The 24,462-nt window shown below is 42.3% G+C and overlaps 1 protein-coding gene across 2 annotated transcripts in view; it reads right to left on the reverse strand.

The window, feature by feature from the left end:
• CELSR2 (cadherin EGF LAG seven-pass G-type receptor 2) overlaps positions 1-24,462 on the reverse strand; it is a 1,401,203-nt gene that overhangs the window by 676,018 nt on the left and 700,723 nt on the right. For both annotated transcript variants that reach the window (XM_044076472.1, XM_044076471.1), the window contains exons 4-5: positions 18,358-18,473; positions 6,614-6,702 (exon numbers count right to left, since the gene is read on the reverse strand). In XM_044076472.1, coding sequence (XP_043932407.1) covers positions 6,614-6,702; positions 18,358-18,473 — 205 coding nt within the window. The remainder of the gene's footprint in view (positions 1-6,613; positions 6,703-18,357; positions 18,474-24,462) is intronic.

The raw sequence follows: 24,462 nt of genomic DNA on the forward strand, positions 1-24,462 counted from the left end.
ATTTATGCTGCTGTTCTGTTGAGCAGAAGCACATTTATTTTTCTCAGATAAATAATTCAAAATACATTAGTGGACTGTATAGACATACATACATACATTATATATACATATATATATATATATATATATGTATATATATATATATATATATATGTATATATATATATATATATATATAGATATATATACACACGCATATATATCTATATATATATATATATATATATACATATATATATATATATCTATACCTATATATATATATATATAGATATATATACATATCTATATAGATATATATCTATACCTATACCTATATCTATATATCTAAATATATATATATATATATATATATATATATATATATATACACACACACACACACACACACACACACACACACCAAACATACACATATGCGCGCACACACACGCAAGTTTTATTTAAAATATACAAATAGTACAGTTTTGTACCTACCATAAATGTAGATGTTCGAGTGTATTCACTGCTGCAGTCATTACACTTGAGTTATCCTGCCGTCAGGCGGTCCCGCAGTCGGCCAGAGTTCCAAAGTCTTGGTCCGGCGTCGGTTGCTGTCGCTTCTTCCCTGACGTCAGTGCGCCAGGGGTATATAAGAGGCATCTGATGCCATTTTCTTCAGTTTTTCTTGCCCCAGATGTCAGGTGCCCCCAAAAGGTAGGCAAAATATATTGCTAATAAAACATACATAAAAAATAAAACAATACCTTCAGTCACAAGCAAATACACCACATAGGTTGTACAGGGGAGAAAGGTATAGATGAGTCCCAGCTAAAAAAGAGGAGATGGAGGGTGGGTAACCTGGACTACAGCAGTGAATACACTCGAGCATCTATATTTATGGTAGGTACAAAACTGTACTATGTTCATCGTGTTTCACTGCTGCAGTCATTACACTTGGGTAGAATCCCAAAGCTGAGGTTGGGTGGCTGGTCTATAAAGGATTCGGTGTGGCTATGAGGCCCTGCAGCACTGCAGTGGCAAAGCCAGCTCTGGATTTAGAGTAAAGAGGCAAGTGGTAGTGCTTGGTAAAGGTGTGCACTGAACTCCAAGTTGCAGCTTCCAAAATATCCTTGGTAGGTACTCCTCTAAGGTAGGCAGTTGAAGTGGCTGTTGCCCTGGTGGAATGAGGCCTAATGTTGCTAGGAACCGTTTTTCCATGCTGTGTGTAGCAGAAACGGATACAGTGTCCTATCCACTTTGAAATGGTCTGTTTCGGAATAGCCTTCCCCTGTGATCCTGCAGCATATGCAACAAACAATTGCTCAGTTTTCCTGAAAGCTTTTGTTTTGTCCAAATAGAAGCATAACCGCCTGCATATGTCCAATGAGTGCAGAAGTTTCTCCCCTTTATTCTGTGGATTTGGATAGAATGTTGGCAAGTGAATAGTTTGGTTAAGAGCCACACTGGATACCACCTTTGGCATAAATGAAGGGTTTGTTCTTAAAGAAACCTTGTCCTGATGAAAAATGATGAAAGGTTCCACTGCCATTAGTGCCTGTAACTCTGAGACTCTTCATGCTGAGGTTATTGCCAGAAGCAGAGCAGTTTTCCATAACACACATTTTAATTCTGCTGAGTTGGCTGGCTCAAAGGGAGGTAAAGTTAGTTTTTCCAAGACAAAGTTGAGGTCCCAAGTTGGTGTTGGTGCTCTCCGGGGCGGTCTTATGTTTTTAGCCCCTCTGAGGTACTGTTTTAATAATGGATGAGAGAAAATAGGAGGATCCGTCATGTAATGAGCTGAGATGGCAGAGGCGTGGATCTTAATAGATGAAAAGGATAGGCCTTTGTCCAGCATCTCAGTTAAGTATTGTAATATCTGAAGAATATTTGGAACAGGAGGGTCAAAGTTTTGAGCCTGGTTCCAGGTGCAGAATCTCTTCCACTTTTCTGAATAGGATTTCCTGGTGCTGGGCCTCCTGGCCTCCAAAATAACATCCATAACAGCTTTAGAGAGAGGCGTTGGTTGCTTGGTTAAGTAATCTGCCATGCAGTCAGGTTTAAGGTTTTGAGCTGGCTGTGCAGGATCTGATTGTTTTGTTGAGTCAGAAGTTGAGGCATTTGAGGTAAAATCCATGGTAGGCCTTAAGCCAAATTCTTTAAGATTGGGTACCAGTGCTGGCGTGGCCAGTTTGGAGCAATCAGGATAATTTTTGGCCTTTCTTGTCTAGCTTTTAGGAGTACCTTTGAAAGGAGAGGCAGTGGTGGGAAGGCATAAACTGTTAGGGTTTTCCAGCTGAACGAGAGAGCATCCACTTTCCATGCTTGTGAGTGGTAAGTCCTTGTGCAGAATTTCTGTAGTTGGCAGTTCAGAGGGGAGGCAAATAGATCTATGTCTGGGCACCCCCATTTTTGTATTATCATGCTGAATACTTGTGGATTTAATTTCCACTCATGAGGATCCATGATGTTTCTGCTTAAATCGTCTGCCAGAGTATTTTTCTTTCCTGGCAAGAATTGTGCTTGCAGATGAACTTGACAGGTCAGTGCTGTGTTCCACAAAGTCATGGCTTGTCTGCAGAGGGGATAGGAATGAGTGCCCCCTTGCTTGTTTATGTACCACATAACTGTGGTGTTGTCCGTCTTTAGTAATAGTTGTCCTGGATGCAGAAGGTCCTTGGAAGCTGTTAGGGCATTTTGTACAGCTAGCATCTCTTTTTGATTGATGTGAAGATGCATTTTGTCTGTGGGCCACTTGCCCTGAATACATTTTCCTGCCATGTGTGCTCCTCAGGCGTAATCCGAAGCATCTGTTGTTAGTGTCTGCCTGGCTGTGGGTAAAGTGAAAGGCTGTCCCTTGTTGTGGTGACATGCCTGTGCCCACCATCAAAACTCCTGTTGTAGGCAGGGAATAAGTGGTATTACTGTTTCCAAACTGTGAGAGTGTTGAGTCCAAACACTTTTTAGGTACCATTGTAATTTCCTCATATGCAGTCTGGCATATGGTATTAGTAGTATGCAGGACACCATGAACTCCAAGGCCTGCAAAATTTTTCTTGCAGGGAGTTGGGTTTTTGTTGCCATCAATTGAAAGTATTGAGTCAGTTGTCTTTGCTTGTCTGACGTGAGATAAGCCATCTGGGCCATTGTATTTAAGCTGGCACCCAGGAATATTATCTCTTGTGAGGGCACTAGTTTTGACTTATTTTTGTTTACTGTGTACCCTAGGCAAATTAGCAATCTTTTTACAAACGCCAGATGCTTTAGAGGAATGTCCTTGCTCTCTGCTTGAAGCAGGCAGTCGTCCAAGTAGAGATATATTTGAATTCCTTTTTGCCTGCAAAATGCAATTACTGGTGCCAGGCATTTTGTGAAGACCCTGGGCGCAGTAGATAAGCCAAAGGGCAGTGCAGAGAATTGGTAATGTATTGAGTCTGCTATAAATCTGAGGTATCTTCTGCAATTTTTTCTGATTGGGACATGCAGGTATGCCTCTTTGAGGTCCAAGGTAACAAGCCAAGCCTTCTTGCCCAGCATGGGCAGAAGCTGCTGTAGTGTTAACATTTTGAATTTTGGAACATCCAGGTAAGTATTTAAACTAGATAGGTCCAGTATGGGTCTCCAGGCTTTGTCCTTTCTGGGGACAAAGAAAAGTCTTGAGTAAAATCCTTGTCCTTGTTCCTGTTGTGGCACTTTCTGAATAGCTCTCATGTCCATGAGGGCTGTAATTTGTTTTCGTGCCTCTGCCCATTGATTTTGTGGCAGGTCTGGCATTCCTTTTGGCCTTGGTAGAGTGTGAAAGTGGAACCTGTAACCTTGAGACACAATATTCAGAACCCATTTGTCTTAGGTTATTATATGCCCAATTTTGTGAAAAAAGTGCTAGTTTTCCCCCTAAGGGAGCGGCCAAAAGGTAAGTGCTTGGCATTTTTAGGGGGAAGTCATTGGGTCTGTTTCCTATAAGGTTGTGACTTGTCTTCTCCTCCTTTTGGGGTTGAAGCACCCCACTGACGTGGTCTGTAAGAGCCTTGGGGCTGAGATCTGCCTCTTGGGCGTCTGTATCTGCCTCTTTGTGGCCTGTCTGACACTGGAAAGGACCAATTTTTTGAAGGCCAATTTCTGCTAAATCGAGGTGGCTGTACCTGTAAGAAATCCTTCACTGTTTGCATAGATTTTGCCTTATCCTCCATTTTTTGATCAGGTAAACCTTGTTCTTTTAACCAAGCATGCCTTCGAATTACAGTTCCTGTTAACTGCAACTCTACAAGAAGCCTCTAAAGAATCAAAACCACATTGCAGAGTATGTTTTCCCACTTGTTCAGCTGCATGCAATAAATCCTATATTTCCTTATAATCAGGACCTTCTGAGCTTGTAAGCATTTTCTGTTTTAACAGGGACATTAAATATTGTTGGTATTTAAGCATGTGGAACTGGCAATTTAAAGCTCTTACTGCTAAAGTTGCAGAAGTGTATACTTTCTTCTCCCATCTGTCCAATGCTCTAGAATCTCTGTCAGAGGGAACTGGATTTTTAGCAGTGGAAGCCTTTACCCCTCTGGGACCCTGGGAAATAGTTTCTGGGTCAGCAGCAGGGTTTTTATAAAGAAATTTGTGAGAGTCAGGGACTCAGTAGTACCTATCTGGCTTGACTGGTGCTGGAGGCAAAGAATCAGGGGTTAAACTGGTTTCGGAGAACACATCATCCACAATATCCAACACAGGTGGAATAGAAAGGGGCCTGTGTTGAGGTAATAAAAGAAAAATCTCTGAGCCTTTTCTTGGATTCTGAATAATCCTGGCTCTCCCAATGGAAATGCTCCCTCATGGTATGCAAAGTTTCCCCAAAAGAGTAATCCTCAAGAGGAGAGGCTGAAGGGATTGATTCCTCAACATCAGAGTCCTCATAGGGGGGTAAAGAGTATCCCTGGTCTGAAGAGGAAACAGAAGAAATGGAAACCTGGTCAGAGGAATCATAGTCTGTATCCTGCCTAGGCCTTTTATCAGGAGGGGGATGGGAACCCCTGATCAGAGTAATTAGGTTTTCAGCCTTTTTGAGCATCTGTTTTTTAGGCATGGAAGCCTGTCCAGGTGAATGCTGTACTTGTTTCTTTGTCTTTAATGGAGTTTTAGACTTAGTTGTTGTTTTGATGGCAATCTGTGAAGGTTTGAAAACACCCTCAGAAGCCGATGCCTGCTCAGCGGCTCCGGACCCATCTGAGGGGTTAATTTCTGTAGGCCCAATACCTTGAGTTTCCAGAGGCCTAGTAATCTCCACATGGGAGTCGGCGGTGGCCTGTGGCTCTGAGGTAGCGGGTGTCAGGGGCTGCGAAAGTGCCTCACTGAGAACCAGCGAGCCGGCGACTGGCCTAGAAGAGGCTTCGTCTGTTTTGGACCTCGAATGCCTGTCCTTATCTTTGTCTTTGCGATTTTTGTGTATTCCGGTTGTCGGTTGTTCTGATGGCATGGTATAATTGAACCTTCGGCCAAAATAATGGCGAGCAAAATCAAACCGATGTTTAATAGTGTGCTTGTTAAATGTAGCACAAAACCGACAACTAGTGATGTCGTGGTCTGGGCCTAGGCATGGAATACAGTAAGAATGAAAATCCTTACGAGATATTTGCTTCCCACAAGAAATGCAATTATTAACTTTTACTGACATCGGTCTGAGGCAAGAAAAAGTTTCCCCAATGGGGTACTTAGCTTTATAAAAGACTTTGGTTCTGAAATTCGACTTCAAAAATCTCAGGAGTCGGCCGACTGGCTCTTGCGAACTGCTTTTGCTTTGGGCACCGCGCAGCAAGAAAGACTGAAGAAAATGGTGTCGGTTGCATCTTATATACTCCTGGCGGACTGACGTCAGGGAAGAAGCGACAGCAACCGATGCCGGACCAAGACTTTGGAACTCTGGCCGACTGAGGGACCGCCTGACGGCAGGATAACCCAAGTGTAATGACTGCAGCAGTGAAACACGATGAACATGTACTCTTTTAAGCACAACAGGCAAAGGCCTACACAACAGATGTCTGTCACGACTGCACAGGGGATAGTGTAAGAATTGGTGAAAATGCAACAGGTACACCAAAAAAGGAAATGGTGGTACATGTAACTCAGTATTTCTTTACTAATATGGCATATAACCGTGTGGAAGATCTGACCAATTTGAAAAGCAGAGGTCAAAAAGCAATTCACTTTATGAAAGCCTGTGACAGAAATAAAGAAAAGCCTGGAACTACAACAGGAAGGTGGTGAAGGTTACTTACAGTGTGCAATGATGGACACAGATGTAAGTAAAGGCACATGTTACAACAGCTTCCTTTATTCCAATATTTTCTGTTTCTGGATTATCTAAAAACAGCACATCATATTCTTTACAAGAAAGTCTCTCTCTCGCACACAAAAGGAGAATAAGCCAGGACACTTTCATCTAAGCAGCACCTCCTAACAAGCAAGCAGTGTTTTGTACAGTGTTCATCAATGCAATTAACACATGTAATGGGAGGATGTAATTTAATTGGACATCAGTGGGTCGATCTGTACACCATACAATCAATAAAACATTACTTGCAATGCTATGCTGAAAGCCTGAACATCGGATAGGTAAATGGTATGTACCAAACTGGGCATCACTGACCTTATTGTAGTACTGCAGGTGTACAGTATGCCACTGTCCGTCACTCACACCCCCAGGGATGTAGGGCGAGACTCTGGTGGTCGACTCTCCTAGACAACAAAATATGACACCTGGGTGAGATACCACCATTCACAGAACAGGCGATGTAAACATGAAAAGCAGCCAGTCGAAACAGTTTAGATTGTAAACTGACAGATGACAAAAACATGTTAATTTATTTTATTTTATTTATATTTGTTTCAAAAGGTAGAGCACTCATCTCCATGGCCTTTTATCAGACTCAGCCCAGGTGTTGCGTCTGCTTAAGTGACTTGCTCAGAGCCACATAGTTACGTAATGGCGGCTGTGAGGAAATCAAATGTCAGACCAGTAGACCACAGGAAACAGCTCGCTAACAGCTCCTTAATCCGCCATGCCTACCGCTACACTCTGCTATACACTATACCCAGTAAACTACTAAAAAACATGAATCCATTAACTAAACAAAAGTCTCTGATAAACATACTGCTCAACTTCAAGGTGTTCACACTCATTGTTATTCATTTTCTTACTGTGAAAGTTGCAGGTGCAAGTGTTTTTTTTTCTTTGCAGGAGCCATCAGGAAGCACCTTTCTGCATAAGACACTTACTTAATCATAGTCACATCATTTCTGAATGAAGACTAACTGAATCAATCTAATAACTATAGAATGAAGCTCGTTAGCTTCTCACAACCTTAAGCTACTATGGTGTTCAGCCATACTTAAAGACAGGTACCTCGACATGTAGGACAGAGGACAGAAGAAAGACAGGTACCTCGATATGTAGGACAGCGGAGCAGAAGAAAGACAGGTACCTCGACATGTAGGACAGCGGAGCAGAAGAAAGACAGGTACCTCGATATGTAGGACAGCGAAGCAGAAGAAAGACAGGTACCTCGATATGTAGAACAAGGGGACAGAAGAAAGACAAATATCTCAATGTGTAGGACAAGGGGACTTTAAACCACAAAGTGCACATTTCTGACAACTTAAGGATAAAATAAGACCATGGACATTCAGGTGGCACACTGGCATGCTAACCACAAAAGCTACCACAGTACAAAGGTGAGACTGGGAAAGAATGCAAAGGCTTACAGGATCATTGAACTAGCAATGGAGCCATCACTTCACAAAATGTTTTGTTCACACAGTGGGCACTGTGATAAGTCCAATGAAGGTCCACTCTTTGAAGGAGACTGTTGACAGGATACTATACCAGTAATACTGCTGCTTGTCCTGACTATGGGTGTGCATACATCACAAAATATAATGTTCCTCCAGGCAAAAAATATGACATTAAAGGTGAAAACTTTGCCTCAGACTCCATACTGAAAAACAATGACAGGGCCCATCAGTGCATAGTTATCATCTGCTAGTGATGGCTTCAGTGCTGTAATCTGAATCTGCAAATTCTACATGACAAGGCTCCTTGTGAAGGATTCAATTCAACAAATGCATACATCTGAAAATAGGACACTGAAAGCAACAGACATTAACAAGGATGGAGTGGAAGAGAACAGAACAACATTCTAATGAACCAGGTGGCAAGTGAAATCAAACATGAATGTGATCCCTATGGGGAATAATAGGAAATGACTCCCTGAAGTTTTTTAATAAATTCTTTCAGCCCATTTCTTTCCCTCTCTCCCTAAATCATCAAGCCTTTATCCTATACTGGCATATTAATTACTGACACCCCCCAGCATCCTAGGACACTGCGAGAGGAAAATGTGGCATGTCAGCAATGGCCAAGATCCCATCAGGGATTAGGATACTTTTTTTTTACGCATGTAACACCAACTCCAGATTTCCAGAAAGCAAGTTACAACGTCTTCAACCACAGACTCAGAGTGATGTTTCCAGCTGAAGTGTATGTGCACTAGCTGTTAGGTTTGTGCCCTCCACACTCCTATGACACAACCATTGTAACTCTGCCCATTACCCCACGGAGCATTTGTGGCAGTAGTCTACTTACATCTTCATCCAGGACATGTGAGCAGGCACTGGTTGATTATTTCTACCCTCTTCTTACGGAACTGCTAACCAAACTAGGTCCCCTGAGGACCAGTCATGGTCCAAACCTCTGCTCCATGTATGCAGCACTGACTCATTGAGATACTGCTTCTCAGAGAAGAGCATCCAAAAGTTTAAATTTGAAGAATCACAAAATCATGTTCGATTTTGGAATTATAAATCCTAAACTGCTACACGAGAACAAATTCATATGTGTGTGTGTGTGTGTGTGTGTGTGTGTGTGTGTGTGTGTGTGTATATATATATTTTTTTTTCCCCTTACCAAGCTGTCAGACAACTTAGTGTTAATGTTATATGGTATAAGATACCCACCTTCTGATGGAAGTACATGACTAAGCGCACAGGAGTTTGGCTACGGGGTACACTCGGACAGTTACTACAGAAGATTACAGCTACGGTTAGAGTCTGGAAGCACACAGGACTCAGGGTATGACATGTTAACAGGCTGATCCATGTAGCTCAGGGTTTGATCTCCTCAGTCTCCATTTGTCCACTGTGTGGCTCTCAGCAAGTGACTTAACCAGATATCGCTCTGGGGCCCGTGTGGGTCACTGCTCTATCCTGGTTAGCAAATACCGAAACATAGGTAAAATCAAAGCTTCAGAGTCACAGTGAAACAATGCTTAAAAGGAAATTAACAATGAGGAAAACGTAATGTTCAGATTTTATTCAACGGTATCTGTTTCCACGTAAACACGTCTTAGAAAGTGAACACAAGAAAAGAAAACAGTGATGCAGCGTTCACGCGATCCGAGTCACTCACCCAGCAAGGCCACACTTTTACACAACTGTTGAGTGCCTGGACCTACACTTGGTCTCAAGTGAGGCACATATGCATGGCTCTTTCTTCATTCTGCCTGTAACTGCATCATAACTGATGTAGCTTCCTTAAAAAAGAAATAGCAGGCGATGTGTGATCTGGGTTACATCTATGCATGCTCAGTGACAGCATACAAGGAAAAGACAAAGCTGTTTGCCTTCATCCAAGAGTGCTACAGCGACATCTGGCTGAATTATAACACTAACATACCCTTCACTGACACATGAAAGCTATGCTTGTAACAAATGTCTACTTTTTTGCACTTATCAGTTAATTGCATGTGTTTCATGTTATCTATTTAAGCTGGTGTTTGTAAAACTGCCTGGATTCTGCTGCATAAACTTAAGGTGAGTACACTATTCCTAATCACACATGCTGTAAGGTGTAAAAAATTATTTTGGTAAACGAAGGAGGAAAGAAATGCAGGCGCACACTGTTGCATGAGGTACCTCCACTACAGATAATGCAGTGTTTTCTTCCACTCACCTGTAAATATAAAAAGACTGACAGATACAAGAGCAAACGACTGCAATGCCTCAGCTGCTGCTGTTTGGGTCTAGGCACAGGAGGGCTTCTTGAAAGATGCCTTGAGCTGACAATGCAACAGTATCGGCACTCAGGTAGGACTAAATATTCCAGTCCATATCAATACTGCATATGCTCCTAGCCAGTCGCAGTCCATGTTTTGTGTATTAAATAGGCATGCAGAAAGGGTGAATCATGTCTCATGTAACTGCACACTTGTATCCATGTCAGGCAGAAAGGGCAAATCATGTCTCATGTAACTGCACACCTGTATCCATGTCAGGCAGAAAGGGCAAATCATGTCTCATGTAACTGCACACCTGTATCCATGTCAGGCAGAAAGGGCAAATCATGTCTCATGTAACTGCACACCTGTATCCATGTCAGGCAGAAAGGGCGAATCATGTCTCATGTAACTGCACACCTGTATCCATGTCATGCAGAAAGGGCGAATCATGTGTCATGTAACTGCACACGTCTATCCATGTCATGCAGAAAGGGTATATCATGTCTCATGTAACTGCACCCGTATCCGTGTCATGCAGAAAGGGCGAATCATGTCTCATGTACACCTGTATCCATGTCAGGCAGAAAGGGCGAATCATGTCTCATGTAACTGCACTCGTATCCATGTCATGCAGAAAGGGCGAATCATGTCTCATGTAGCTGCACACGTCTATCCATGTCAGGCAGAAAGGGCAAATCATGTCTCATGTAACTGCACACGTCTATCCATGTCAGGCAGAAAGGGTGAATCATGTCTCATGTAACTGCACATGTGTATCCATGTCTATGCATGTATGAATAAGTAGACATACAAACTCAGGTGCAACTAGGTGACCCTATGACAAAAGGAAATGGGCAAGTGATTTGAGACAATAAATTGAAGTGGGAGAAGGTTCTGTGAGTGACACAGTACAGCTATGCAAGGACATCTTACGTTAACAAACTCTGAAAAATACAAGAGGAGTGGATGTCTCCAGGGAGAGCATCACAGACGGAAAATAGGAGGTGAATAGGGGGGCCTTGCAGCATGTACAAAGTGCCTATGAAAGAATGATATCAACAACCTAAAGGGGGAGTACTTATCAGTGGCTGAAATCCGCATCTCTAAGGACACAGGAGGGATAGTGTGATAACACAAAGAACAAAGATACAAATGATGCTGGGGATACAATAGAAGCAAGAACCAAACAGGGCAGCAGTTAAACGGGAACAGTAGATTTTAGGGAACAATGAAAAAGGAACTCGAATGATCACGCACAAGACTATATACGCAAATTTGGCCTGAATACTGGGAGACACTTTCCTTCTGTATACAGAAGGCCTCCGATTCGCCATAATGGGCTCTCTGACAGTGTTATATTTCAACCATCAGGAAAAGAGGTACCGTTAACTTGAAATCCGGCATAAACCTGAGACCCTGCATGTATCACTGTAATGACTCTCAATCTAGTCCAAAAGTACCAGAAGTTCTGTTAACTTTATTCAAATACTCAACAGCAACTAGATGGGCAAAAATGATCTTCAGCAAAAAATCTTATTAAAAAAATTCCCATCGATAAGGTGTGGCATCTTACAGTATTTAACCCGGGAATCCCTATCAATGAAACCATCACTCCATGTACAGGACAAGCATACTTGTAATCTAGAGATGACGATCCTGTCGGCTGAGCTACACAATTAGCTATAAGGCTAACAACAGCAGAGTTGCATAACACAAGAAACTGCTTCCAAACAATCATCTGAGGAATTCCCACTTGAACTAGCTATAAACATATCAATCAAAGCAGTCCAATTTAACTACTAGGTACTCTGAAGCTATGTGGGTCAAAGAATATAATTTTACTAACACTGATGGAGGGCATCTGGAAATAACACATAAACAATCACCAATTCAGTAGTACTACCATGCAATTGAAAGACTCTGACAAAGAAGCTAGGAATACTGCAGGAGTGGAGGGTGGGATTCCAGAAACAGTCCAGTACCAAGAGTGGTAGAACACGAGAGTGCCAGGGTAGAGTAGTAAAACAAAGAGTGCCAGGGTAGAGTAGTAGAACAAAGAGTGCCAGGGTACAGGAGTAGAACAAAGAGTGCCAGGGTAGAGTAGTAGAACAAAGAGTGCCAGGGTAGAGTAGTAGAACAAAGAGTGCCAGGGTAGAGTAGTAGAACAAAGAGTGCCAGGGTAGAGTAGTAGAACAAAGAGTGCCAGGGTACAGGAGTAGAACAACGAGTGCCGGGGTAGAGTAGTAGAACGAGTGCCAGGGTAGAGTAGTAGAACGAGTGCCAGGGTAGAGTAGTAGAATAATGAGTGCCAGGGTAGAGTAGTAGAACAAAGAGTGCCAGGGTAGAGTAGTAGAACAAAGAGTGCCAGGGTAGAGTAGTAGAAGAAAGAGTGCCAGGGTACAGGAGTAGAACAATGAGTGCCAAGGTAAAGAAATAGAATGAGTGCCAGGGTAGAGGAGTAGCAGAAAGTACAGTTGTGTACACTTACCATAAATGTAGACATTTGAGTGTATTCACTGTTGCAGTCATCACAATTGGGTTATCTGCCTGCAGGTAGCCCTCAGCCGGCCTGAATACCAGAGTCTTTGGATTTTTGCATTGGATGCTGTCTCCTCTTCCATGAAGTCAGATTGTCAGGGGTACAAAACATGTAGCCGATGCCATTGCATCAGTTTTTCTTGCCCCAGATGTCAGGTGCCCCCACAATAGGAAGCAATTATATGGTATGGTGCGCCCCCATCAAAAAGCAAATACACCAGAAAAAATAAATATACTAAACAAGAAGGAAAGGTAGAGCCAAGAGAAGTCAGGGGGCTGGAGGGAGGGTAACCAGGACTGCAGCAGTGAACACACTCGAACATCTACATTTATGGTAAGTGTACACAACTGCACTATGTTCTTCGTGTTTCACTGTTACAGTCATCACATTTGGGTTGATTCCCAAAGCTAAGGAAGGGAGGAGGAAGTTAAAGAGCATTAGGGCCAGCTATTAAGCCCTGCAAGACTGCAGTGGCAAATCCAGCTCTGGATTTAGAAAAGATAGGCATGTTTTAATGCTTGGTGAAGGTATGTACAGAGCTCCAAGTAGCAGCTTCTAGGATGTCCCTGGTAGGGACTCCTCTGAGAAAAGCCGCAGAGGTAGATGCAGCCCTAGTGGAATGTGATCTTATCCCCTGTGGGGTAGGTTTTCCATGGTGCTTGTAGCAGAAATGAATGCAATGGGCTATCCATTTGGAAATGGTTTGCTTTAAAATAGCCTTCCCCTCTGCCCCTGCAGCAAAGCCAACTAGCAGCTGTTCAGATTTTCTGAGAGGCTTAGTCCTGCCCATATAAAATCTAAGTTGTCTGTGCATGTCCAGAGAGTGCAGTATTCATTCCCCTTTGTTTTGTGGATTAGGGAAAAAAGTAGGCAAATGAATGGACCACACTAGACACCACCTTGGACATAAAGGAAGGATTAGTCCTGAGGGAAACCCTGTCCGCATGGGAGATAATGAAGGGTTCCACTGCCATGAGGGCCTGTAATTCACTCTTCTTGCTGAAGTGATGGCTAAAAGTAAGGCTGTTTTCCAAGAAAGGAATTTTAACTCTGCTGTAGCAGCTGGCTCAAAGGGGGGAAAAGTGAGCTCTTCCAATACAAAGTTAAGGTCCCAGGCTGGAGTGGGAGCTCTCCTGGGGGGTCTTAAATTTTTGGCCCCTCTAAGGAATTGTTTTAGCAGGGGGTGAGAGAAGAGGGGTGGCTCGGCTCAGTATTATAATGTGCTGAAACGGCAGAGGCATGAATTTTAATTGATGAGAGGTCCAGGATAGGACGCCAGGAGTTGCCTTTTCTGGGTACCAGAAAACGTCTTGAATAAAACCCTTGTCCTCTTTGTTCTGCTGGGACAGATTGAATAGCCCTGATACTGAGAAGAGAGAGAACCTGCTGTTGGGCCTCCACCTATTGATTTGGGGGTAGGTCTGGCCAACCATTTGGGGTTGGTAGTGTGTGGAAGTGGAATCTGTATCCTTGGGAAACTATGTTGAAAACCCATTTGTCCTGTGTAATGAGTTATCAGTTTTTTGCATGCAGGGTGAGATTTCCTCCTAAGGGAGCAGGTAGTTGAGCAGGGCTTGGAAGGGTTAAGGTTAAGTCATTGTGCCATTTTTCTGTAGGGGGTGGCTTGCTACTCCCTGCTTTGAAGTGGGAGTCCCCCACTGCTTTGGTCTGTGCGTAGCTTGAGACTGTAACCTAGGTGGTCTGCTGTTCCTGGGTTTGGACTGAGAAGGCCTGGAAGAGACTGGAAAGGACCAGTTCTTTGAAGGCCAATGCCTACTGAATCTGGGAGGCTGTACTTGTAGGAAATCTTTAACAGTTTGCATAGATTTAGCTTTTTCCTCCATCCTTTTGAGGACTTCTGCTTTGTTGCCAAAAAAGGCGGTCTTGGTTTAAGGGAGCACCCAGTAATTTAGCTTTAACATGATCTGGCAAGTTTTGTTCCTTAAGCCAAGCATGCCTTCTAAGTACAGACCTAGTGACAGGAGCCCTGCAAGATGCTTCTAAAGCATCAAAACCACATTGCAAAGTATGTTTACCAACTTGTTCTGCAGAATGCATTAAATCCTGTAATTCTTTATGCTCAGCACAGTCAGGAATCAACATTATTTTCTGTTTAAGTAGTCCCATAATATGCTGCTGGTACTTTAACATATGAAACTGGCAATTTAAAACCCTAATGGCCAAAGTAGCAGAAGTGTATACCTTCTTACCCCATCTGTCTAAGGCTCTAGAATCAATATAAGAAAGGGTAGGATTTTTGGCAGCAGTAGCCTTAATGTTTTTGGTCCTTGGGAAATGGTCTCTGGGTCCGCAGAAGGATTCTTGAAGAGGAACTTATGAGAGTCAGGTACTCTGTGGTACCTCTGTCAGGTTTTCTGGGAGCTGGAGGTAAAGTGTCTGGGGTAAGGCTAGATTCGAAGAAAGCATCATCTACAATGTCCAGAACAGGAGGGATAGCTAAAGGCCTGTGTTGAGGCAGGAGTAAGAATTCCCTAAGTCTCTTTTTGGACTCAGAGTAATCCTGGCTTTCCCAGCGGAAATGTTCCCTAAGAGTGTGCAAGGTTTCACCAAAAGAAAAATCTTCTGGAGGGGAAGCAGAGGGAATAGAATCCTCATAAGTAGATAAGGGCAAATCCTGGTAATCAGAAGGAGCAGAAATATCAGATTCCTGATCAGAAGAATCAGAAAGAAATTCAGTTCTAGGTCGCTTAGAAGGGGAAGGCTGGCTTCCCCTAATTAAGGTAATAAGGTCTTTAGCCATTCTAAGCATTTGTTTTTGAGGCATATGGGCCTAAGCTCGCGGTTTGGTCGTCGGTTTTCTAGGCGTAGTGCGAATTTTAGGTCTGAGGGATTCGGAACTTCTGGACGGAAATGATGGCGTCGGTTTAAAATGAATGTCTGTAGGCCTGAATACACCCTCAGAAGCTGGTGGCTGCACAGCGGCTCCGGACCCATCTAAGGTAGAGACATCCGCAGGTTCCATAGTCGAAGAAGCATCTCGCTGCTACCGGACTCCAAATGGGTCTCACTAGAGGCTTGCGAATCTGACGTAGCTGGTATCAGGAGCTGTGAAAGCACCTCACTGAGTACCGGAGGACTGGCGACTAGCTTAACGGAAGCATTGTCAGCAGTTTTTCCTAAGTTATCCTTACGTTTTTTCAGAAGATCGGTAGTCGGATGTACTGAGACCGAGTACGAAAGTAATTGGCTGCAAAAATAGCCCGACGATGAATAGTTCGGGGGTTGAGCATGGCACAAAACCGACAGCAAGGGACCTCATGGTCTGGGCCTAAACAGGGGATGCAGTACAAATGAAAATCTCTATGAGGTATTTGCTTTCCACAGGCAAGACAATTGTTAACTTTTACTGACATCGGCTGGAGCAAGAAAAAGGATCCCCAACGAGGTGCTTATCTTTTTTTGAAGACTTCCGGTCTGAAACTCGAAAACGAAAATTTTAAGAGTCGGCCGACCGGCAATTGCGAACTGCTTCTGCTTTGGGCACCGCACGGCATGAAAGACTGATGTAATGGTGTCGGCTGCATGTTTTATACCCCCTGACGACCTGATGCCATGGAAGAGGAGACAGTATCTGAAGCAGAAATCCGAAGACTCTGGTATTCAGGCCGGCTGAGGGCTACCTGCAGGCAGATAACCCAAATGTGATGACTGCAACAGTGAAACACGAAGAACATCAATCTAGTGCCAGGGTAGACGAATGGAACAACTGCCAGGGTAGAGGAGTAGAACGAGTGCCAGGGTAAAGTAGCAGAACAACGAGCATCAGGGTAGAGGAGTAGAACGAGTGCCAGGGTAAAGTAGCAGAACGAGCATCAGGGTAGAAGAGTAGAACGAGTGCCAGGGTAAAGTAGCAGAACAACGAGCATCAGGGTAGAGGAGTAGAACGAGTGCCAGGGTAAAGTAGCAGAACAACGAGCATCAGGGTAGAGGAGCAGAACGAGTGCCAGGGTAAAGTAGCAGAACAACGAGCATCAGGGTAGAGGAGTAGAATGAGTGCCAGGGTAAAGTAGCAGAACAAGCATCAGGGTAGAAGAGTAGAACGAGTGCCAGGGTAAAGTAGCAGAACAACGAGCATCAGGGTAGAGGAGTAGAATGAGTGCCAGGGTAAAGTAGCAGAACAACGAGCATCAGGGTAGAAGAGTAGAACGAGTGCCAGGGTAAAGTAGCAGAACAACGAGCATCAGGGTAGAGGAGTAGAACGAGTGCCAGGGTAAAGTAGCAGAACAAGCATCAGGGTAGAGGAGTAGGAGAACAAACTCAGGAAAAAAAACTGCCAAGATTTCCAGATAAAGCAGTTTATATCCTAGGGTTGTTAAAAGACACTTCCTAACAAATCAATATACTGAGATCACTGTTTAATCATTTGTCCAGAAAAAATTATGATCAAATTAAATAATTTTGCACACACATTTTCCCAGGCCTCCAAAATAGAGTCAACACTCATTCCTTTAATAAAAACCTGTGTGATAATTTTAAAGCAGTAGATCTGGAGAACTGCTGTGTAAGATTTGGCATGGTGGAGATCGGTTAGCAAGAATTAAAAAATGGCTCAAAAAGGTTGGAGTGAATAGGTACGTAGAAAAACGAATAAGAACAATGGAATGTGTAGATAAGATTCTGAATGTGTATAACATGCGTGATGTGTAATATATGTGACACATTACTAAAGTACTCCTAGTCTTTTTGGATTACTTTTGTGCAGTCCTTTTTATGCAACTGAACTAACACCAGCTCAGGCACATGGGACCTTGATTGAACATATTTTCTCTTACTGGACCAGCTCAGGGTTTAATCCTTTATTTTTTCTTGAGTACTGTATGGAACTGCAAGGGATCCTAAAAGTCCTGAAAAACTACTAGAAGGGTGTAAGAGACAGAGGAGAAAGGATATGACCAAACACTAAAGGAAATACTCCATTTCTTACTACTAAATGACAAGGAGTGAACATGAAATGGCTGCACATCTCAGCTGTTGAGATGTTCTCCTAAGCAGGAAGACGGCTGCACAGACAGCGGTCTGCAGGGACCACATACACCCTGCATCTCTAACAGTGCATCGTCATCACGGTAGGGGATAAGAATGGCTGGTCAACAGTATCCACAAAGGTGTGATTACAAGAAATTGGAAAAGTAATACAAACCCAACTCTGAGAGAATTTTACAACATTGCAACTGAAACTTGTCAGACAGAGATTTTAATCAAAGAAAGAACCACTAGACCGAATTCTGCATTAAACTTGTGGATAAAACCCAAGAGACTACTGAAGAAGAAGACAGCAAGTTGATTTCCTTTCTTCCAGAAAATTCCTATGTAATTGCTCTGTTTTATTAAATTAATGGGTAGACATCTTGTAAATAGTCATGTTAGTTATTTGTTTGTTTGTTTATAATTGTTTATATTTGCTTTCTACATATGTAATTTCTTATGTATTTCTATGTTATTTGTTAAAAGATTTTAATAAAAAGACATTTAGCAAGAAAAAGAGTATCCAAAAAAGCGTACAAGATGGCATTGGTCAGATGAGGATAAGAGGAACAACAGTGACCGAGGTGAGGTAGAAAGCTACATGAAACGCACTTAATGGGCTCACAGGATATACATATTTTTCCTTCTATCAAATGAATGTAATCTAAAAATTTAGTAAACAAGTGAAAGTACTTTTACTTTTCTAGTTTAAATGCTACTAGGTTTTATTCTGCATTATTACAGTCAGAAGCATGAATGAAAGCCAAGTCAAGAGTACAAAAAAGCTTCTGTAATACACAGAAAACAACACACCTGCAGAGAATGTGAGTTGGATTTGTTCACCGATGATTTCTAATGCAACAAAATCATGTTTCTCATTGAAGCGCCCATTGTAGAGTAGCAGGCCGTTCTTCTCCTTCGTGGCAAACCTACGGAAACACACAGACTAGGTAAATGACTGTTGAGGCCATGTGTACATAGTAAGTGACTGCATGATGACAATGACACAGTATGATGGAAAACATGGACTCCTTCACACAAGTGCTACTTTTTCTGTCTGTTAGTTACTTCTTTATTCCTGCTTCAGCCCCAGCAATGTAACCTCCAAACATCTGAGACAATCATCATTTCTTTCACAGACTGACCTTCATGGGAAGATCACGGCCACCTGGCCACAACCACTGCACCACAAACTGAACTTGAGCTGCTATGGAGCCCAGTTCCTAAAGCGCAATTTGTGGAAGGGCTGTCCCACTACATGACTGAGCTAGGGGAACTTGCCAAGCTTTCACATCCGTGGCACGCTGCAGTGTGGTAGCACAGTGGGATCTCTCTCAGAAGTGAGATCCCTGATCCTGTGAGTCCTGACATACTGAAATACAAACTGCAGTTAAAAAAAGAAATAAATTGTGAACTATGTTATTCACCTTTAAATAATTTTTGTAGGTGGGCTTAAGATACCCACCCTACCACACTATTTATATAAACTAAATATGACACAGTTGTAACTAAGAGTAGAGCTAATACCTCAAAATAACAACATACATCCCACATACTCACCCATATTTTTGCTTTCAGACCCAGTATTCTGAGAATCACAATTTTCCGTCAGAATTTCAAAATAAGTGAACTGGCTGCATAATCATGCCATGTTCAGGGGATTCCCACATTCTGAAATGACAACCACATGGCCTTTAGAAGTTGTTTTCACTGAATAGACTTGTATTGCTGTATGAGTCATTTTCCTCACAGAGTAAATTAGGTGCCCCCCCATCATTTCATTCACATTCCAGCTGATGTTACTTCGATCATTAATTAGTGCACTGAGAATTACCACTCAGGGCTAAAGAGGAAGTGTAAATGGGAAGTTGAGCAATTCTCCAAGTCCCAACACTTCAAAATACAAACTGCAATTCAAAAACCAGCACTGAATTACAAAAATAGCAACATCATGAAGCATTTTTGCTGGTGGGTTGTTGGGACACTATGCCCACCCCTTCAACCTTGCTACGTACATACATCAACTCCGATAATGCTGCACAGTTTAGCAGGGGAAATTCAATTTCTATAAGGTATCACACCTCAGACTTAGTATGTATTGTCCCAAATTTGAAATTGTAGTTGTGCTGTTCTGAGGATCACACTTATAATCCCACAAATTTCCTGTAAGCACCCTTATGTGGCTTGCAGACACTGTTGTGAGATGGCCTTTTGACTCCCAAGGATCACTATTTTCTTGACAGAGTCCAGTGGGTAGTTATGTCACACTGACATGTAGGAACACAACTGGCAGTGCTGCAAACTTACCCGGTTAGCTAACTCTGTGCTGTAGCCCCCTAACTACATTGGGGAGGGGGGGGAGTAGCAATGGAAAAGCCTGACTGCTCACCCTCCTGCCATGAAAGAAGGAAGGCTGTTCCTCAGTGGTACTTGTGTTTCTGTGGTAATCTAGGCTACCCGATATAATATGGTTCCCTGTTTTGCTGCTAGGTGTTAACTGGCACATGACATGTAAACTGTGCTTTTGTATGTTATGTAGCTTCAACATTGTACCGTTCACCTCACCTGGCTTTTTACAACTTACTTTTGCAAGCAGCTTTGGGCTGTGAGATGTAGCCTGCCTGTCCCATTGTAGCTTTCATTTTGCTACTTTTGTTCACACTATTCCTAAATGCGATAATTTTCTGAGGTTCGAGTACATCCTAGGAGATGTTTTATTGTAACTAACCTGATAATGGATTGGTGAGTGCAATTTAAATGATAACCTACCATCTCTGTTATACTGGAGCTTTTCATCTGTTACTTTGTAACTCATGGATCCTGTTGCTGGTTAACCAGACCTTTGGACAGTAAGACGCTTTTTGCTATTACCTTTGTTTTGTTACTGGATTAGTTTTGTACCTTTTATGAGACATGCTGTGATGACTGTTACTGCAGAATTTCACAGCCTTTGCAGGTAAGTGTTTCAGGTGGTTGTGGGTGGAGTATCATCCCATTTTTCTGAGTACTCTGCAAGCCTTTCCTGAGTTCAGATTTGTCTTACAGTCAAGTACCTACATCTTTGAGGAGTCACCTTTGCAGTTTGGATACAGGGGCTAGCAACAGGAGTTATGCTACAATTTGGTCCTGGAATTTGGGTTTACATGCTACAACAACCTTTTCAGATGCATGTAGCTTTGTATTTTACCAGAATTTACACACTGTTTATTCTGAAATTGCTTTAGCATTATATCTGAATTGTCTATTATCTTGTCCTCTTTTGGGAAAGCTGTTTCTCCATGGAAGAGTTTACAAATATTCTTTTTTTTTTCTATTTAAGACTTGTATTAATATATTTTCATAGATTAATTACTGTTTTCGTTAATTTCATTTTTCTACATCTCTTTTGTCTCCATGTCTGTCAACCACCTTGCCTTCCTACACACACACACACACATATATATATATGTGTGTGTGTGTGTGTGTGTGTGTGTGTGTGTGTGTGTGTGTGTGTGTATTGAGTGCATTCATTTCACTGTACTATACCCAATACAAGGGGCCATTGTCCAGGCAGTCATGGAGGTGGTCTGTGCCTTCACCAGTATCCCAGCAGCGATTGCATTTCTGTTACAACTTTAACCCCTCCCTGGTGGCTAACGTTATGGTGTAGCCACCTGCTCCATTCTTTGGCTTGGCATCACTACGTCCACTTCCTCTTCTTGTCCATTTTTGTGATGTGGAAGCCTTTGTTTAGATGATGGCAACTGTCTGACTAATCCCCCAAGCCCATGCTGGCCACTCACCCCCATGTTTCTGATCCTAGGCCAATAGTTGCACTCTGGTCATCTGGGATGCAGTCAAGGTTTCTTCCCTGCAGGGCAGTTCAATGACATTACTCATTGTCCGATGGGCATAAGACTCAGAACTACTCCTGGACAGGTCACCAGTTCATTGCAAGCTACAAGTGCGCACACACACACACGCACACCAGACACATACTTACTGGCAATTTGACGGATCACGAATTTGCCTACCTGTACATCCCTGGAATGTTGAAGGAAATAACATTAGCTGCCTAAAAGTTAACATAATACTGAACGCAGTGAGCAGCCCTAACCAGTGTGCTCTTACACCGCTTCAGTCACTATTTACTACAGCTGCTTACCGTTACTGTGGCAGCGCAGGCACGACTTCATGGAAAGTGATTATGTTTAAGTATTACAAAACTGACTCTTTACTGGGAATCACTATAAGCTAACATGGACGTATTCCCAAAGTCATGCTGTTAGTGGTACTGCAGAAAGCACACACCTGTGCCAAGAGGCCTCCTGCAACTTGCCTCTGACACATGAGCTGCGCTGTTAGCGTTAGATCAGTAATGTCACCCTTGTTGCGCTGTTAGCATTAGATCAGTAATGTCACGCTTGTTGTGCTGTTAGCATTAGATCAGTAATGTCACCCTTGTTGCGCTGTTAGCGTTAGATCAGTAATGTCACCCTTGTTGCGCTGTTAGCATTAGATCAGTAATGTCACCCTTGTTGCGCTGTTAGCATTAGATCAGTAATGTCACCCTTGTTGCGCTGTTAGCGTTAGATCAGTAACGTCACCCTTGTTGCGCTGTTAGCATTAGATCAGTAATGTCACCCTTGTTGCGCTGTTAGCATTAGATCAGTAATGTCACCCTTGTTGCGCTGTTAGCATTAGATCAGTAATGTTACCCTTGTTGCGCTGTTAGCATTAGATCAGTAATGTCACCCTTGTTGCGCTGTTAGCATTAGATCAGTAATGTCACCCTTGTTGCGCTGTTAGCATTAGATCAGTAATGTCACGCTTGTTGCGCTGTTAGCATTAGATCAGTAATGTCACCCTTGTTGCGCTGTTAGCATTAGATCAGTAATGTCACGCTTGTTGCGCTGTTAGCATTAGATCAGTAATGTCACCCTTGTTGCGCTGTTAGCATTAGATCAGTAATGTCACCCTTGTTGCGCTGTTAGCATTAGATCAGTAATGTCACCCTTGTTGCGCTGTTAGCATTAGATCAGTAATGTCACCCTTGTTGCGCTGTTAGCATTAGATCAGTAATGTCACCCTTGTTGCGCTGTTAGCATTAGATCAGTAATGTCACCCTTGTTGCGCTGTTAGCATTAGATCAGTAATGTCACCCTTGTTGCGCTGTTAGCATTAGATCAGTAATGTCACCCTTGTTGCGCTGTTAGCATTAGATCAGTAATGTCACCCTTGTTGCGCTGTTAGCATTAGATCAGTAATGTCACCCTTGTTGTGCTGTTAGCATTAGATCAGTAATGTCACCCTTGTTGCGCTGTTAGCATTAGATCAGTAATGTCACCCTTGTTGCGCTGTTAGCGTTAGATCAGTAATGTCACCCTTGTTGCGCTGTTAGCATTAGATCAGTAATGTCACCCTTGTTGCAATGGATTCTAAGTGCCATAAAGATAACAAGTGCTGTGCAGATGTCGCAGCATATTTTTTGATTTAAAAAACAGAGCAGCATAATTCCTAACTTCACACCAATTACCTGATCTGTTTATTTATATACTTTCAAATAAATTCAAATAGGACAACCCTTGAAGTATAGAACAGTGGCATTCCTCTTGCCATGTAACATTTACTATCACGAGGAAAGGAAAGCAAAATATTTGTTTTTTGTTTTAGAAGTTGTGCGGCTGGATGCCGGGGGGTGCATGGGAAACTAGATGAGTACTGGGAATTATACTGGCAGGTTACACTGGATGCGGCTAGACCTCCAGGTTTAAATGAGAATATTTCCATTGCTCCTTTGTTGAAGCTTAGGGCAGAAAAATTGTAATATCTATACACATGTTTATATCACGTTATCCAAAGATGAAAATAGCGAATGCTATTTCATCGGCCCCAAAACATCTAAACATGAAAATATCGAACATTCAGAACAGCAAATTCTTTCCCATGGAAAAAATTTGCTGCTCCAAAACACATACACACAACACAAGCACATCAAACAAACAGCAACCACACATATACACTTAAATTCCTACATCTAACGCTACACTAAACTAAACATACACTACTATCTACCCACTTACCTTAACCCAAACCCTGACCCTAAGGTCCGTCACTATCACACACTCGCCTAACCCGCGCCCTAACCCTAACTCACTTAAACCGCCCCTAACCCTAAAGTCTGTCACAAACAATCGCACACTTACCTGAACCCAACCCGTAACTTTCCACCACAGCGGTAAGAATAGCGAAGCCACAGAAATGGCCAACCGAATTCTTTCCCGAGGAAATAATTCGGTGTTCTGCTGCTTCGCTATTCTTAGAGTTCACTGAATAGTGTTCGATATCAGAACATTCAAAGTTTTAATACTTCGATGTTCTGATATAGACCCTCTATACACACACGTTTTTTATATGTACTGCAATATTTATTTTGGCCACTAGATGGAGGTTTTATGGGTTTAGAGGTTATGTATTAATGTCCTTAGAAATGTCCATTTTTAAATAAATATATATTTTTAAATACATACATTTTTAATATATATATTTTTTGTATTTATTAACTAAAGGTTTTACATATATTTAAGTGTTTTAGATAACGTGTTACATAGTGTATTTAATATGAATGATTTTTAAGTAGCTAGGGTGCAATATTAGTAAGGCAGATAGTTAATGGTTAAATTATTTACTTAATTGCTATCTTAAATATGTTTTTATTGGCTGTGATTAATTATGTGTTCTATTTAAACCTGCTGAATTTCATTTTTGTTATCTGATGAAGTCTTACCTTTGACGAAAACGTATATTAAATGGAGCGTTAATGTATGGTGTTTTACTGTCTTGTGTCGTGCTGGGTTTGAATAAACCTTTTTTCTTGCTGTGGTCGTCCTGGTGACTTTCCTTACAACCTTTATAATTTGAGGAGACCCATGCATGGTA

Source organism: Protopterus annectens, chromosome 7.part0 (genome assembly GCF_019279795.1).
Source record: "Protopterus annectens isolate FY-2018-M chromosome 7.part0, PAN1.0, whole genome shotgun sequence".
Taxonomy (NCBI): Eukaryota; Metazoa; Chordata; order Ceratodontiformes; family Protopteridae; genus Protopterus; species Protopterus annectens.